Source organism: Danio rerio, chromosome 13 (assembly GCF_052040795.2).
Source record: "Danio rerio strain M-AB ecotype USA chromosome 13, GRCz13ab, whole genome shotgun sequence".
Taxonomy (NCBI): domain Eukaryota; kingdom Metazoa; phylum Chordata; class Actinopteri; order Cypriniformes; family Danionidae; genus Danio; species Danio rerio.
Genome location: NC_141033.1, coordinates 15206557 through 15225081, shown reverse-complemented (window position 1 = coordinate 15225081; position 18525 = coordinate 15206557). Strand labels below are relative to the sequence as shown.

The following is an 18525-nucleotide window of genomic DNA, read 5'->3' as shown; positions in this document are numbered from 1 at the left end:
CAGATTAAGCCTTGACCTATCATAAAAACAGTTTTCTTTTAAAAATCACAGTTTACACTGCAGTTTAGCTTACAACTATGGTTAATCTTTTCCTAAGAAACTGACTTGTGTTGTGGTTGTATTAACTCTGTGACATCCAATTTAAATGATTTCATAGAAATGGCATTAAAGTTCAGCTACTGTAACATGTCAAAAACCCCAACCAATCACATGCTCTTACAGTATGTTTACTTGCTTCAAGCAAAAAAGTGATTTAGTTTTAGTTTGTCTGAAGTTAACTATGTGGGCAATATCATCCGTTTATAAAAATCTTGTGCTTGAGTTTGTTTGCTTGTGCCTTTATGTGTTTATTTTTCTTCTTTCTTCAACATGTCTTATGGCCTTTTCAAACTCAGGGGTTCTATGTTTATTGAAGTTATGCAGCTGTGGACAGACAGTTTGTTCAAAATACTGTCATGTGTCATAATGCTTGCTACTTTGAACAATGTTTAATACAGTACAAAATAATAATTCCAAATTGCAATTGCATTCTGAGACCTTTTAATCACTAGATTTATACTACAAAATTTATTGTATTTAATGTCATTAAGATCACATCTTGAAAAAAAAAAGTCCAACGAATAAACACTGAAAATTGTTTTGAAACATGATGCAGTATTTTGAGAACAACTACTAAAGTTTATTGGATATTTTTTCGAGTTTATAATAGCATGTTGCACAGTTTATATGTATATGCACTGCTGTGGGTCATTAGTCACTCCTTTCTGAGGGATTTCTCATTTAGATGGTGAAGGTCACTGGTCGCATGGCTCTTGGCTATCGTCGTTGCACACTATTATTGGGTTTAATGGAGGCTGCGTTAACTAATGTGCTGTATATACCTTCCTTTCACAGCCCACTGGTGTCTCCTCAGTCAGACTCCAGTGCCAATACAAGCTCTTCCATCGTACCCTTGAACTTTAATGCTCCTTCACAGAATATGACTGACAAAAACACCGCTACCTTTACTCCACCCTCACCTTTTTATGAAGCCAATCCCATCCTCCCACTTGCACAGCAGAATAATATCTTTCAAGAGCTTCATTCTGATGCTCCTTTAACTCCTGATGTACCCTCTCTTTTTAGCTCACAGGTTGATGGCAATGCCACCCCAGATTTGCTAAGGGTTGGAAACAAGCAAGGACCTTCCAAAATGGAAATCTCAGTTGATCCTTTAATTTCTCCCTTGGAGGGACAGACAGAAAATGATGACTTTGAGGATTTCGCTAAGGACAGATTAAAGCCCTTGGAAGAGATGGCTAAAACAAATAGTTTGGTTACCCTCCCAGCTCTCTTAATAAAAACAAATAACCAAGAGCCTTTGAGTGCTTTGGGTTGCCTAATGAGATCGCATACAAATTACCTAACTGATTTAGGGGGAAATGCTTTAGCAAGCACTGTTGATGAATCAACTGCAGACACACCTCAAATTTCAAGAAGCAATGTAAATAGTGTTTGTTCTAGTTCTAACAAGCCTGACCTCACTAATCATGGGGCATATGGGTTTGCAGAATATATAAATGTGTCTGAAATCTCTTTACCAGAGAATTCGAGTTTAGAGTTTTCTGAACTAAATACGTTTGCATGCCCTTTTCCTGCACTGCCAGCCTGCTCCAAGAATGAAGACAATGCTGATGTGTCAATTTTTGAAAACCCCTCAAAGATGGCTGTAACCTCTCAAGATGCCAAATCAGATGTCAGACAATTATCATTATCAGAAGAAGCAGACGCTCTTGACCTTCTTCCTAGTATCTGCATTGGATTCTCAGATGGTGGTCCTGAATCATTACAGAGACCTGAAGCCTTGAAGGATGTTGAGTCTGTGACAATCCATGAGGAGGATCTTGTGCTGTCCTCTAAGGGCAACAACTCAGGTGACACACTGGAACAGTCTACCATGACATCTGATTCTGTAGGTGGAGTCCCAGACCAGCCATGTATTGAGCCCTGTCAGACTGACATTATTACAGGTAATATAATCAAATCCGATGAAGAATTTTGGAGATCAGGTGGCTCACTCATTCAAAACATAGTGAAAATTGGAAAGTCCCAAGCTGAAGCCACTGAGGCTTCTAGAAACCATGTTCAATCAGCACAGAGTTTCCTAGTTTCAACTACTTTGCTTGTGGATAAAGCTGAGATAAAAGATGCAGTAATGAACACCATAATACAGAATGAATCAAGAGAGGATCTCTTCAAGGGTGTCAGTCATAACTATTCTGAAATTAAAGACTCTGTTCCTGAGAACCTACCCAATGGCATTTCCTTTCCAGTACTCTTAAAAACCATGTCTAATGGCATGCAGGAAAACAAAGAGAGTGTGAGTGAACGACCAATCAGTCCATTCAAGAATCATTTAACAGGTACTCTACTAAGCAGCATCAGTGAAGAGCCAGAAATAATGTATTCTAATGAACAGACACTTCCTGTAGAACATAACCATTCAACCGGTGCAATTAAAACAGGGAGAAATGAAGATACAGCAGACAAAAACTCTTTAGTGCTTTCACCTGGTAGTGTGCTTCTTCACAGCCTGTATAAGTGTGCAGATTCAGATCAGTACCTTACCTGTGTATCTCAGCAAGATTCAATTTCCTCTAACTTAGAACTCACCCAGGAAGTGAAAACCAAACATCTTTTGCCTGCAGAAGACACTTCCAAAATTGAGTCCTTTCCAAGCAATATCCTTCATGATTTTGCCACAATAAAACATGACACGTCTGTAAAGGCCATAACAAAAGTAGTTGCTGAGCAAAATCAGGTTATAGCAGAAAAAATTAAACCTTCTCAAGAAGCCTTGCCAAAAAAAGAATGTCGTCAGGATGTTTCCCAGAATAATTACTTATTGGATCTCCTGCCTGAAACGCATACCATTACACCAATGTCAGACCCTTCACACAGTTGTTCATCTGAGAACACAACATCAGAGTTTATAAAGCCAGAATTTGATGAATCAATGGTACAGTCAGTTCCTTCAGATAATTACGATTTTCCTAAAGATACGTCGTCAATTGTTGTTACCTCCGAAATGATAGCAGAACTTGAGGCTCAACTTGCACCATTAGATACAGACACATGTCTCACTGACCATTGTAAAACCTGTCCAACCAAAGTAGGTGATTTTCAAAGAGTGCAAGAAGATGAATTCTTTAACGTTGGGACCACATCAAATGACATTGTGCTGGCTGAATCTAATCCATTTATGTCAGATTATGTACCTGAGCAAACCTCCAGTATTACACAGGACCTTGTCAAAACTGATGCTGACCTGAAGAACATCTTTTTATCCCAAGCAACTGAAATTCATCTTTGTAATGTAAATTTTAAATCTGCAGAAACTCACAGTGGGACAGAACTACATCCTAAACCAGTAGAAAGTCTCGACAGAAACACTGATTTGTGGACAACCCCAGTTGTGCAACAATCTGCGACACCTGACTTATTTTCAGTGAACTGGCCCACTTTACCCCAGTCATCAGCACCTTCCCCCTTCGACCAGCCAACTCTGGCCTCAAGGCATTCTCCTAACCTTAACTTTATATCATCTTTGTTCGACCTTTCACCTGTAGCTTCTTCGACACCACATGTAGCAGTAGACACTTTCCCCTTTCCCATAAATCCTCCAACCTCAGCCGAGTCATTGCAACATCCAGAACTTGCTGGTTCTCATCCTACAATGCAGCCTGTAAATTCTACATCATGCAATCCTTTTCTTCAGGATAAATCAGATATATTCCGTCATAAGAGCAGGTGAGGTCTCATAGCTTTGTTGTAATTGTCCTTGGGCACTAAGGTTAAATACTCATGTTTCTGATCTTGCACTAATGGGCACTTCTGAAGAACTTTTGAGCTCTACAGTCACTTTCATTCTTCTTTGTCACATATTCAGTGATGTTAAATGGTAAAATCAGTAATTACCAAAACTGGTATTCCACCTTCCTATAGATATTTGCTATGCACCAGTGTGGAAATTTTGGCCAGTGTTAGAAACTAAAAATTATATTAAGGTCATCCAACTAGGAATAATGTAGGGTTCTATCAAGGTTTCTTTGTGTTAAAAGTGTAGGGTTCTATGACAGTTGGCTGTTTATTTTTTGGTTTAAAAGGATTACAGATTATAATTATGCCTTGTCTCCACTGAGCGGTATGATACCGTTTAATATAGTATAGTATACTATAGTATAGTATAGTATAGTATAGTATAGTACACTATGGTTTGAAACAGGTCACCTTGATCAGACTTGGGTTGTCACTGACAAAAGTGTTCTTGCTTGGTCGATGTGGTGTTCACCAGAAATTTGTGAAGAAGGTTATTCTTGCTCAAAAAAGAAAGCCATGAAGACCTTTTACATAATGTGTGTTTTATACACTCAGGTCATTTAAAAAAAAGTGTAGATGTGTGGCAAGTGTCCACAAATCGAGTGAAGAAGCTGCACCCTTCGTGCTTTCCACACATTTAGAAGTGACGTTAATGGCCCTGTAGGACAACGCTTATGTGAGCGATCGAACAATGCAGTCCTCTGTAGCACACCCTTGTGTTGTCTGTAATAGTTATGTCCCTGTACTAAAATTTAAAAAATGTCAATTTTCTGCTAACATTTAAGCACAGCTGAGCGCGTTCTTAAACACCGCTTATTTGCTATTGCGTTCACCAGTGGTCAACAGAAATGACAGTGATTGGCCATAAAGGTCATCTGTTCACTGCTCTTCACTGAGTGCAAACACAAATACAGGGACACTGAAGCGTTTTAAAGCTGCGAAGATCAGCGGATTGCTCATCTGTGTTTGTACTCGGTGAACATCGGTGAAGTGTAGTTAACTGATTACCTTCATGGCCAATCACAGTAATTTTTGTTGAGCACTGGTAAACACTATGGCAAATCAGCGCTGTTTAAGAATGAACAACTGTTGTTTGTGTGCAGGAAATTGACTTTTTTATTTCAGTACTAAAATTCAGTATCGTGACAGGTTTAATATAGTAAAATTATATAGAGTTTGATAAATGGCATCTAAAACATGTGTTTGGGAAAGAAAATGTTAGCTAGCTAGTGCCATTTCCCTCAACTGAAATTGAGGTCTGACATCCCTTTTTATTTTCACTATCCATTCAGAATTGACCTTTAGGTCACTCAGAATGTGGTAAAATTATAAATTTGTGTCACTTTCTCCTTGCTGATAAGATATACAGCCAGGTACACAACATTCCTTTTTGACTCCAGGCGATACTTCCGGATTTCTTTCCGTTTTTGGTTTTAAAATGGTGGCCATGTGAAATCAGTCTATGGAAGACACACAGCAGATCTTGTTCTGGCTTCTTGACATGTGGCTGTTCGTCACAAGATGAATCAATCTTTGTGTGAGCATGTCTCATTGCTCATATTGTCTTTGTATTATTATGGTGTTGCGTTTTGGATGCAAAATATAAAATATAAAATATTGCTTTCAGTTTTGTCTTTCCCTGGGTTGTAGTACAAAGTGGTGACGATTTTCTGTAAACCAATAGTGTTGCTATAGACTATAGTTGCAATAGTCTAGCTCTATACTTTTGGTTTTGTACTGTTGTCATTAGTACCCTTATGAAAGTGTTCCAAAAAGTGGTATGATACAGGTCACTATTTGCTACTTCTGACAGTGTAAATCGAAATAAATGAATACTGAACCGTACCTCTCGCTGGAAACAAGCCATAGAAACTTTGTCATCAGTAGTCTTTAAGTGAACACCACGCAGCAACTGCTCATTCTCACACTCATATCCTTCATAACATTCAAGAGACTAATGAGTCAATTCTCGCATATACTCACAATAAAGTGCTTTTACCATATTTGATTAGAAGTCAATAGAAACGTTACAATCACTTTCCCATCAAGATGCTAATAACAAATATCCAGACTGTTGAGGGAAGGTTTTGTTTTTAAGACAAACTGTCAACACATTTGGAAACATAATACAGGCAATTATTAAAGAAAATAAGTGACATTTCTTAAAATAACCTCTTAATGCTATATTAGAAACTCGTCAGATTTAGGTCAGCATATGATGATGGATAATCATGAACCATACATTATTTCAACAGTATTTCCAGTTTGAACAACTACGGACCTCCTGTTTTAGCAAATATGTGGTGCAAGGTGTGTTTCTTGGGAAAATGATGTTATGGGGCCGGAAAAGGTGTCTATTGGGATGTCTTATTATACACTGAGATCAATGCGCTTCACTTTCTCTGGTTGCAGGGTGACTCTTCCCCTTCATCCATATCTTTTCTCTTGTGTTAATTTGTTTGTGGTAGCAGCATGTCTCCTGATTTCTCCATGGACAATCACACATAGGCTCACACTCTCTTGTGGATTCTACAATGGGGATGGGGGAGCCTCTCTTCAATTAGCAGGTGTTAACCAAGTGAGCTGTGAGAGTGTGTGGTTCAGTCCTGGAGCAAATTTTAGTTTCTGTGATTTCGGGCGATTTGTTGATTTCTTCAAAATGGTTGCCTCCTTTAATAATCGTCTGTACTGCTGCTGATTAGAGGGGTTGTTGGACGGTGAGTAGTGTAACATTTATTGTGCCCTTGAGATCTCCTCATCTTGGAACTAAAAGCTTCTTTTAAAAACATGAATGAAATGAAAATGATGTCATTTACCCACCCTCCACTTATTCCAAATCCTGTCTGAGTTTCTTTCTTTTTTAAGTTTAAAACCACTTAAGTAAATAGTATGGAAATTTTCATTTTTGGGTGAGCTATCTCTTTCATAAATTTTGTTAGTAAACTGACTCAGTCATGATATTAAACTGTCACATTTTTACCACTTTTTACTGACTACTAAATTTTTGTCTATATTTCTTCTAGTCCACACCCAGTGAAGCCATTGACGCCCCCTGATGAGAAGAGGTCAGAGGGTCGATCTGTACTAGAGAAGCTTAAATCCACCATACACTCAGGACGAAGTGATGCAGACAAGAAGGTAATGCATAAGCATAAATTAGGCTGTTATGCAGATAATAATTATAATAATATTATTAATTATCTTAAGGTGTTTTAATACTGGACATGTTTTTTTTTTTTCAGTTTAACTCTAAAACTTTGTGCATACCCAAAAAGCAGATTGAGGCTGAGTTAACACTATTGCGTTTTCATTTTAAAACTGTTTCAATATGAAAACGCTTCTCATTCAGACCTGCTTTTTATCATGCTGTCCACACAGTATAGACTAAAACGCATGGTGACCATTCATGCTCTGGGCATGCACATATTTTGCCAGCATTCATACTTGATTCATGTGAGAGTGGCTTGATGAATCAGTAAACGATTTGCAATCATCCAGAAGACCAATTAAAGAGCTATTGTGGCCACTTAAAAACTTTGTGTTTCAGTTCGTCAATACTGAAATAGAACACCAGCATTTCCAAACTGAGAGTGCTTTCACACTTGGTTCAAATGCCTGTTTCGAACCCAAGTTCTATAGTCCCCTCTCTGTTGGTTTGTGTTTACATTGCCTTTTTTCCTTCTGAAACCCGGTACGCTTGGGTACAGTTGGTGGTTCACCGTCATTATATGGTACAATTGAATTGACATTCATCTATTTCAGGCCGACTTGGGTATGGTTCACAGGTGCGCACCAGAGTAGCTAAACGTACCGTACTCTGACATAAAACTAACCTGAGTACGGACCAAAAGTGCTAGTGTGAAAGCACCCTAAAACAGGATATTCAGCATATTTAAAATGCTTTATATTCGTGGATTGAAGATGCTGGAATAGTGTGGACGCTAGGCGTAAGCGTAACAAATTTATACTTATTAAAATTAGTACCTTTATGGCATGATTTGCTTTTTGGTATTTCTGAAATAAAAATGTAAATGGTGTAACTAAATGGCTCCTGAGATTATTAAAAAGATAGGTTTCATTCTGCGTCTTCACACTTTGACACTTGAATTCAACACATAACAGATGTCTAAACAAATCAAAAACAGGGCATATCATTAGATGTGATATAAATGGAAACATTGCTCAAGCATGTCTGTTTTTCCTCTTTATAGTCACTAGTTTTTTACCATGCATCACACCATTATACTATGCATCAATCATATTTTTAAAGGGGTGGTCCTCTACGATATCATATTTTAAACTTTAGTTGGTGTGCAATGTAGCTGTGTGAACATAAACAACAACTATGAATGTAAAAAGCTCAAAATTTTATGTAAAGGGAGACCTTGGGTTTTTACAGAGTTAGCTTAGCAAAGCCTACAATGAACGAATTTTGGGGACTACAAAAAATACTTCCAGTAGGTACTTTTTTAAAAGTTACTTTTACCGCGCACACACTCTGCGCAGCTAAGTGTCCAATCACTGCTGTTTCCACAGAGCTTTATCTGTTTCTGTATTTGGGCTTCCAAAGGACAGGACACGAAGACAGAAGTGCTTACAGTTCAATATTAATTATGTTCCAGAGAATTATAAAATACATAGCAAACATGAATCGACAAACCACAGCTCCAGAATCTCTCTCATTTGAGTGCTGGATTCGGTTAAAATCTTCTCAAAGCAGAAGCTGTGAACTACACTACACTACTGTAAGTGCTTTTATTTGTTAAAAATTATCATGACATGTACAGTATCTAGTGTTAACGGTATGCTGTAGCACCGATGTAAACAATGGGAAATGCTGTTTTGCACCGCAAACGATTTAGCTACAAATGTATATTTATCAGTCAAACTGCTATAAACACACACGCACTTCACCGGAGCGTGCAGCAACTCTCAAAGTGTGTGCGTGACTTTGCATTGTTTCTCTTTAGGCAGCTTTTCCATGCGTTTTACATCTCAGACAATGAAGTCGCAAAATATATGTTTATGATTCATATTACTACAACTGCATATTCTGGATGTGAAAGACATTGTGTTGAGTAAAAAAAAAAAAAAACTAAAAAAACAGGATAGCTCACCTAACTCATGTAGCAGCAGAAAAATAAATCAAGGCTCACACAGGTCTCATCCCACATCTTGTGCTTTATTCTTCTGTCTCGATATATTACAGAAAATAACTTAATCCGAGCATCAGAGAAAAAGAAAAAGAAAGTCCCGCGCACATGGGCTTGTTACATGAGCCTACAGAAAGTTCACCCACAAATTCACACAAACACACAAACACACATAGACACACACAAAGACGATCTCTCTTAAATAAGCCGTACCCCATTTTCACTCATTACAGACACATGTCAGATTTTATTTTAGAGAGCAGATAAGAGGTTGATTGACTGTTCACACAGCAGGAAAGTGCATGCTTGTACGGGCGTGACGTGGAGCCGATCCGCGAATCGCAGCATATTATGACGATGACCAATCAGAGTCACTTGAGGGCGGGCCTTTCGGAGGAACTAGGAAATATATCAGTCGTTTTCATGTTAGCTAAGTAGCTGTATATAATCAAAGTGAGATTTATGAAAAAATAACAGGATTTCCTTCAAGTGAAATATGAGCAATGGTAGTTCAAAAGGTGTTTAAAAGGCACCTAAAGTGAAAAATCTACTTTTCAAGCTGTTTGGACGAACATATGTGTAAATATAGTGTATAGACAGTCATATTGGGGTGATATAAACACACCCAGTCCTTCTATTAATTTAAAGGGCCATGAAACCCCCTCGTTTCAGCAGGGTGTTTTTACACCTCTACTTTGGAAAAAGTCAGAAAAGTGGGCGTGTCCAGCTCTGTTTAGGGGGGAGTGTCGGAGGAACTAAAGTGGGATGATGTGGGAGTGTCTATTTGGGCACGCGCGAGTTTCAGAGTCAAAATACACAGACAGGAGAAAGTGATGGTGTTTAACCTACATGGACATCTGTAGTCGAATTATTTGCCAAATTATTAAATGTTGGACTTTAACTGCAGTTTGGCTCTTTCATTCAGGGAATTCATTCATGCCCCTCGCGACAAACGAGATATTTGATTCGAGGAACTGCTCTAAGCGTGTATTTTTCATGCAATGTTTGATACCGCACGGCGAATGAGAGAAAAAAAACCTCAAAAACCTCCGCATTTCCCGGAAACTTAGATGCACACGGCAGGTAGCGTCAGAAAGCCGCGTGTGTTATTCCGGTCACTAAATGCGGTAAAAACCCTACACGAGGTTAAAGTTTGGTTGTGATGCTATCGTGTTTACACTCGGTGACTCGGTGCAATAGTTAACTTAGTTCGATACGAGCAAACTGAATAAACAAAGAGTACTGGTCGCTCACTTACCAAATCTGTAGAGACCGGACAATCACCAGTAACTAGAGCTGCGTCTTTATGAAGAGAAGACTACAAGCGAATCCAGATCTCAGCGTTTGGAGATGAGAACAGCTCTCAGGTAAACAATAAACCTCCTTAGACATGTAAGTTATTGTTGTCGAGCGTCGCGTACACTGTTAATCCACACATGACGCCAGCTGCGCTCTCACAGAGAGAAAATGAAAACAAAACTTAACGGCAGCAAACTATGAAAGCAACACTTCACGCTTGTTTTGCCAACACAACGTGGCGTCTCTGTCGTGAAAACACTGTGACACTAATGAATATTAATGAAGTTGCACAATAGAGCGCGCTGATTGGTTTGAACCAAGCCTTACTCATGCATTAATGCATCACACTGTAAGACGTAATAAGACTCACTCTGGCACAGACGTCCAGTCTGCATGCTGGAATACAACGCTATTATGTCATGACCGTGACGCAGCTTCAAAAATTCGTTTCAAACCGGAAGTACGAATTTGCTTGAAATAACGCAAAAACAACCAATTTACACTTTTTAGTGAAATATAGGTGTCCTAATAGTGTTTATAGCAGTGTGGGACACATATACGACTGTCAACAGCTCAAAAAATTTGTTTTGGTGTTTCGTGACCCTTTAACAACATAAAAACGGTGGACCAATTGGAGCGATTTTCATACCACAACTTGACGTAGTAGTGCGGTCCCCCTGCCCAATGAATTGACTGACAGCTGTGTAGTAACATGTCCCGGTAGTCACGTGTATAATTATATCAACAAGACCAGATGTGTACAAAGCAACACGGAATAAAAGGTTTGTTCAGTTTGCTAGGATCATCAATCATCATCAAATGTGATCAAGAGTAAGTTTCATATGTTTAAAATATTTTAAAACTGTGGATGTGTGTAATGAATTACAGCGATTTACTTCAGCTTTACTTCATCAGCACAGCCACGTGTCAGAACAATTATTAAGAAAGACACGTTTTGTGAACGTTAAATCAGGTTTACTTTGTACATTAACATAACAGATATCCTGTTAACAGGTATTCTGTCACATTTGCGTGCAAAAAGAGTGCAAAGCTAAACGCGTGCTCTGTGTGTGTGTGTGTGTGTGTGTGTGTGTGTGTCTGCACTGTGTTATCTGTGTGTGTGCGCGTGTGAACTTTGTGACGACATTGTGTGGGACTCATCTATGCAACTCTACAACAAATACTTATTTCTTAAAGGGCCATGAAACCCCCTCGTTTCAGCAGGGTGTTTTCACACCTCTACTTTGGAAAAAGTCAGAAAAGTGGGCGTGTCCAGCTCTGTTTAGGGGGGAGTGTCGGAGGAACTAAAGTGGGATGGTGTGGGAGTGTCTATTTGTGTACGCGCGAGTTTCAGAGTCAAAATACACACCCACACAGACAGGAGTAAGTGATGGTGTTTAACCTACATGGACATCTGTAGTCGAATTATTTGCCAAATTATTAAATGTTGGACTTTAACTGCAGTTTGGCTCTTTCATTCAGGGAATTCATTCATGCCCCTCGCAACAAACGAGATATTCGATTCGAGGAACTGATCTAAGCGTGTATTTTTCATGCAATGTTTGATACCGCACGGCGAATGAGAGAAAAAAAACCTCCGCATTTCCCGGAAACGGCAGGTAGTGTCAGAAAGCCGCGTGTGTTATTCCGGTCACAAAATGCGGTGCTAACATTTCTGCACTCAGTGCAATAGTTAACTTAATTCGATACGAACAAACTGAATAAACAAAGAGCACTGGTCGCTCACTTACCAAATCTGTAGAGACAGGACAATCACCAGCAACTAGAGCCGCGTCTATATGGAGAGAATACTACAAACGAATCCAGATTTCAGCGTTTGCAGATGAGAACAGCTCTCAGGTAAACAATAATCCCCCTTAGACACGTAGGTTATTGTTGTCGAGCGTCGCGTACACTGTAAAAAACACGTGATCCAGATAAGCTCTCACAGAGAGAAAATGAAAACGAAACTTAACGGCAGCAGACTATAAAAGCAACACTTCACGCTTGTTTTGCCAACACAACGTGGCGTCTTTGTGGTGTAAGCGCGGTGACACAAATGAATATTAATGAAGTTGCACAGTAGAGTGCGCTGATTGGTTTGAACCAAGCCTTACTCATGCATTAATGTATCACACTGTAAGACGTAATAAGACTCACTCTGGCACAGACGCCCAGTCTGCACGCTGGAATACACGCTATTATGTCATGACCGTGACGCAGCTTCAAAAATTCGTTTCAAACAGGAAAGACGAATTTGCTTGAAATAACGCAAAAACAACCAATTTACTCTTTTTAGTGAAATATAGGTGTCCTAATAGTGTTTTTAGCAGTGTGGGACACATATACGACTGTCAACAGCTCAAAAAATGTGTTTTGGTGTTTCGTGACCCTTTAAGTTCTCACTGTAGTATTTCTCACAAACGCTACGTGAGATCTTAGGTGCGTTCGACTTCATGCAGCGCTGCGCAGATCGATCGAAATCTGTCTTAAAGCGGTGCATGCTGGTTAGAAATCTTGTCCGGATTGATGCTCCGCCGAAGCCATGTGACTGTCACATGTGGCATCAAAGTACCGCGACAGCTCTCCGAGATCAGACGGCAAACTCAGACCGTGCAGCTTCTGAAGAGCGACTGCAGGAGCTCTGATGACGACACCGATATTACACGATTGGCCGAGTTCACCACATGACAACAAACACGTGTATTTCGGGTTTATAATTGGACAAATTCCGATTCAAAAGTTTCAAAACAAACAATTAACTTTTCACACCCTCTCTATCCTGTACACATCTTGCTTATTAAAAGACTACAAATATTTTACTGCAGTATCATCTTTTTTTAAATAATCCGGTTATAAAGGTTAGCTTGTTTGCACAGGTTTATTTTCAACCTTTTTATACAGACTATTTACTGCATTCATCTCCATGAACGATTTAAATGATATATTTTAGTGTATATTTTAGTGAATAACCTAAATATGAACTCAAATAGGTCTTACAGACTTTAAATAAAATAATCATCATCATTGATCCTGCCACCCTAAAGCTCTCTTAACAAATTAAGCTAAATAACTTTTTTATTAAATAATTATAAAATGGTTTTATTATTATGATATAAATATATATTTTATTTCCTGTCTAGCAGTTTAAAGGCTACCTGCTCTTTATGGGAAACTTCTACATAGCTCACTTATTTTACCTTTTGTTCTTTTCAACACAATCTTTTTGGATTAAAATGCTTTTTTGAAAATTCATTCATTATCCAAAATAATCTCATTTATTAAGACCTAATCAAAGCACCTTGTTTTGCTTTTTACATTGGAAATGTTTATATCTATAAATGTACATATATGTAAACCCTTTTTTTAGCATATTTAAACAAAAAGTATTAGCCTAAAGATTGATGTTTAACTCCTAGAATTTATGCTTATTGCTTTGTATTTAATAGACCTGTTCATTTTTATGTTTATATTAACCTCTTATTTCCTCTTATTTCTCTCATGCATTTGTTTTATATTTTATTCACAATTCTCTCTTATTGTTTAAAAAGGAACTACAGTTTGTAGAGACTGTATTCTGTTTTATTTGTAAATGTTTTGTTGTTATAAATAAAAATAACAATATATATATATATATATATATATATATATATATATATATATATATATATATATATATATATATATGTATATATATATATATATATATATATATGTATATATATATATATACATATATATATATATATATATATATATATATATATATATATATATATATATGTATATATATATATATATATATATATATATGTATGTATATATATATATATGTATGTATATATATATGTATGTATATATATATATATATATGTATATATATATATATATATATATATATATATATATATATATATATATATATATATATATATGATGACCCCATGTGATCGGTCATCATGACTGCAGCAACTTTGAGTCCCGAAGTGTCCAGCTGTCCGTCTTGACGGCTCCGTTATCAACTCCGCCCCCACCTGCGCTCGGCTAATCTCGTTGATCACCGGCTGCAGCTGAGCTTCATGTCGAACGCACCTCTTCTTTTTTTAAGTCTGTCTATTGTGTGACGCAGCCGAGGGAGGGACACAGAAAGGCACGATGAAACGGTAGGCAGGGAGGACTAGCCTTAAAGGCGCAGTATGATAAAACTGTCCCCTGTTGCAAAAATGTATAAAATATAGTCTTGTAAAAGGTATAATGAAAAATCTGATGCATGTTTTGAGCTGAAACTTTACAGACACATTCTGGAGATGCAAAACACTTATATCAACTCTAAAAAAAGTGGTAACCTAGGTGCTCTTTAATAGCCAGAACGAACTCCCCAAAAAAATCACTTTGGTGAGCTCTTTTGAACTGCTGAAACAAACTCAAAATGATGTTTGTTTTGGACAGATTTTTTTTTTTTTTAATTGTGTAATTATTACAGTTTGTTCTTTGATTTAGTTTGAAGATAACTGGGGCCTTTATAGCATAATATGTTTTTATTGCAGAGTAACTTTTCAGTTAACTTTTCAGTTAACTATCATTTCTGTTTAAAAAACTCTTTTAAACAGTCTGGTGTTCTCTTTTCTCTCTTGTTTTAGCCACTAGTGGAAGGAGGAGGCTCCTACTATCACCTTAACCACAGCGAGCTGGTTAATCTGCTGATCCAGCGGGACATGGAGCTCAGGCAGGAGCGCGAGGAGTACGAAAAGCGAGGGATGTTGTTGGAGAAGCGCGAGACTGACTTAAAGAAGATGAAGCTTCTGATTAAAGATCTGGAAGATTACATTGACACACTGCTCGTACGAATCATGGAACAGACCCCCACTCTGCTTCAGGTTCGCCCCAAAATGAAATGATACAACAAACGCCTCCGCTATAACTCCACTAAACCCTCGGTTGGACTTCACAACCATGCACTGCTATAGCAACCATAGAAATACAGAGAGCTATCTGGCGCTAGCTGATTGGGTATAGAGGAGAAGGTGTAGATTTGGTGTCCAAAAATACCTATGGTCTCTATTGGGGGTCCGTGTGCACTGCAGGTTTGCATTGATGGTTAAAGGACGGTATTCTGCTGCTAAACTTCAAAGCTGGTAGGATCCATTTTAAAATGTGTCAGCTGATATTCACTCGCGAAGACACATGACAGTCAAGCTAAGTACCAAAATCACCCATCCTGAATGGGCTTGAATGAGACATGCCAGTCTTCTAGCGCTAGTGTGAATGGTTTTTGTTGCACAACGCGAACATCAATTTAGCATTTGTTTTTTCTATCACGTTTTGCCATGTAACACTCAGCTGCTTGACCGTAGAGCGACTTTGAGAGTTCGAGGTGGCTTGAAAGTGCGCAAGAGGGAGTGTGAGATGTAGTAAAGCAAAGGAACAAGAGCAGAATCGGTCAGTTTCCAATCTGCTTGTGCCTCCCTACATGTCTTCCGCACTTTACTTAAAAGCTTAAGGGAGTAGGCTCTCGCCAACTGACCGTTTAACTTCCTTTCGGGTTGGTGTTCGTCCTCTTCCTTCCTTTGCTTGAGCCAATGCACGTACATCGCTGCCAGTGCTTTCAGGTGTAACGAATGGGATATATACTGTATTCATTGCATATATGCCACTCTGACAAAATGCCAAATGCTGCCTTATCATACAGTATTTCTTCCATTTTGTTGTAGTGATATGCATCACTTTCAATTAGACTGCACATTATGTTACAAAACAAACGGCGGAGGAAGGTTTCGAGTCAAACTTTTTTCCTAGACTGTTAGGTACGAGATCTGAAGTGAGAATGAAAGCCATGAAACTGCAAATGCCAGAAGTTATTTGCTCTAAACGAACGTTACAGTATTTTTTTTAATACCGCAACGGCTCTGTCAATGTTTCTGTAATGTATTTCTGGTGTTTCTATGATGTCGCCACTATCAGTGTTGCCACTGTCCATGTACAATTGTAGCACTATATATAGATAGGTGATAGAGGCGTAGACCGCAGCACTTTTAAACCTCAAGACGAGGCACTTGCAACAATTCTTTCTCAACAGCTTAGGAAGAAGTGCACGCACACATTCACTGCACAGACTAATAATCCTCTGAACGCAGGATGTCAGTTGTGATTCAGTGCAAGCTTCTGCTAGGAAGCTCTAGATTTATTAATGATGTATTTCTGTGATTAGATGCAGTTGAGGACCCGTGTGCTCTAAAGGTATGTCTGTCAGACTATTTAGAGTAGATTTATGAATGTTCATTCATTAAAGAGACATTTTACTCTAAAATGAAGATTTGTTAACTCACCTGTCAGTTCATTTGAGGTTTAAGTGATTTTTTTTTCTTTAAAGAGGTTCTTGGTAGTTCATTACCAGTAAATCAATGACTATTTGAATTTCGAGACTAAATAAAATTTGGTTCCTCACAATACAAAGCGTTTTAAAAGAAAATACGTTTCCTGCACAGACCAGTCATTTAGCTTTTTAAAGGTTCAGATCATGTACAACATTTTCCAGTTGTTCAAAATCTGTTTGACTAATGTTGAATACAAACAAAGATATATAAAGAAACCACTGACTTCCATAATATTTTATTTTTCCTAGGGAGGTCAATGTCTACAGGTTTTCATCTTTCTTTAAAACATCTTTATTAGAATAAAGAAACTTTTAAAGGTTTCGAACCACTTGAGGGGATAAATAGTGTGTAAAGTTTTTTGGTAAACCATTCTTTTAAGGTATTAATTTAGTGTTGCCTGTATGTTTTTTTTTATTATTATTTATTTATTTTCAAAGTGCTGGTAGTCATTTACTTCCATTTTATGAATTATCAAGGACCAGAGTTTTAGTTCTTTAATTATATTTGATGTTCTGTTGAAGAAAGAACTCTTCTAGATATTGAATGTCCATAAGTTGAGTAAATGCAAAGCAAATTTTCATTTTTGGGTGAAAAGGCTTAAAATAGAGAAGTTTACAATTGTTACAGAATATGTTATATTTTAATCATGCAAATACCTAATTTATGCCTTTTTTAATCATAATTTGCTTGGACGGGTCTTGTAACACCTTTTCTTATAGGTGGTCAGAAGGTCTGTTGCATCAGGTTTTTTGGTTTATTTTTGCTCATTTTCTTTAAATGCTGTTTCTTTACATGACAATGATTATTAAGCCTAGAATTCAATTTCTGAAGGTCAGTACAAACAGAAAGCAATAGATGTGAAGGCCAGGCTTTTGCAGAGTTTAACCGATTCATACTTTTCTAGGTCTAAACAGGTGGAATGTAATATGAAACATTTGCTTTGGTTGCTACCATGTTGAAAACCAGTTTCTATAAATATTCACACACGCAGCCTGCAGCCTAGACAGAAAGTGTGTTCAAGTGCCCTTGGCTGAATGTTATCATAAGATATATGTGTGTGTAGAAGAAGATTTGTATGCTTTTAATGGTGAAGTTGATAATCAGAACTACATTTTATGTAGTAAAAACGCTGAATTAAAAACAACTTGTGTTTACTATACTACATTTCATTTTAAGAGGTGTTTGGAATGTTTTTTTTTTTTCTTTAAGGTCATTTGAAACCTAGATAATTTTTTAAAGAATCGCAGAGGGTTTATTTTAAAGTTGAAGGAATGCATTGGTAAGCAGTTTGATGCCTGAATCCTCATTCCGAAGAGTAAGGCTCAGTACTGACTTCTGTGTTGTAAATTACAGTGGATTTGTCACAATAAAAAAAAAAAAGGCTTAAATTAAACCTCAAACATCAAGTAGCATCTAAGCACCAAACATGATGGTTATGTATTTGTATTAGATGCAAAATATTTGAAGTGTTTTCCTGAGGTTCTGTTTGATTGAGCGTTCAGGGTGTAGTTACACGAGTGTCCACTGGAGGTTGTGATGTTACTTTTTATCAAATGCCTCATCTGAAAGATGTTCTAATGACTTTCAATGTACTCTTAAGCATCTCTGCTATGAAAAGGTCTCTGTTGATGTAATAAACTTTTCACTTTGGGATGCATCTCTGCATGTCCTTATTTGATGAAATGACGGTTTTTTGATTGTCTTTAGGATAATTAAATAGAAATTAAACAACTGTTTTAAAAGAGGTTTAAAAGGCATTATTAAGATATGTAAATTATTACTTTTTAAATGCTAAATGTAATTTTATGAGGGGCTGAACTAAATTGAAAAAGATAATGATT

General features: G+C 37.5%; 1 protein-coding gene across 6 annotated transcripts in view; it reads left to right on the top strand.

The window, feature by feature from the left end:
- The window catches only part of rab11fip5a (RAB11 family interacting protein 5a (class I)), a 63082-nt gene extending 44741 nt beyond the window's left edge, over positions 1-18341 (top strand). For 4 of the 6 annotated variants that reach the window (XR_015505751.1, XR_015505752.1, XM_087279013.1 and 1 more), the window contains 3 exons: positions 895-3789; positions 6882-6996; positions 14951-18341. Coding sequence is in view for 3 of the 6 variants with exons in the window: in XM_087279013.1 (XP_087135139.1) it covers positions 895-3789; positions 6882-6996; positions 14951-15208 (3268 nt within the window). In the remaining 3 variants the exon portion in view is untranslated. The remainder of the gene's footprint in view (positions 1-894; positions 3790-6881; positions 6997-14950) is intronic. The other 2 variants (XR_015505753.1, XM_087279015.1) reach the window with 1 other exon arrangement.
- Positions 18342-18525: the final 184 nt, after the last annotated feature.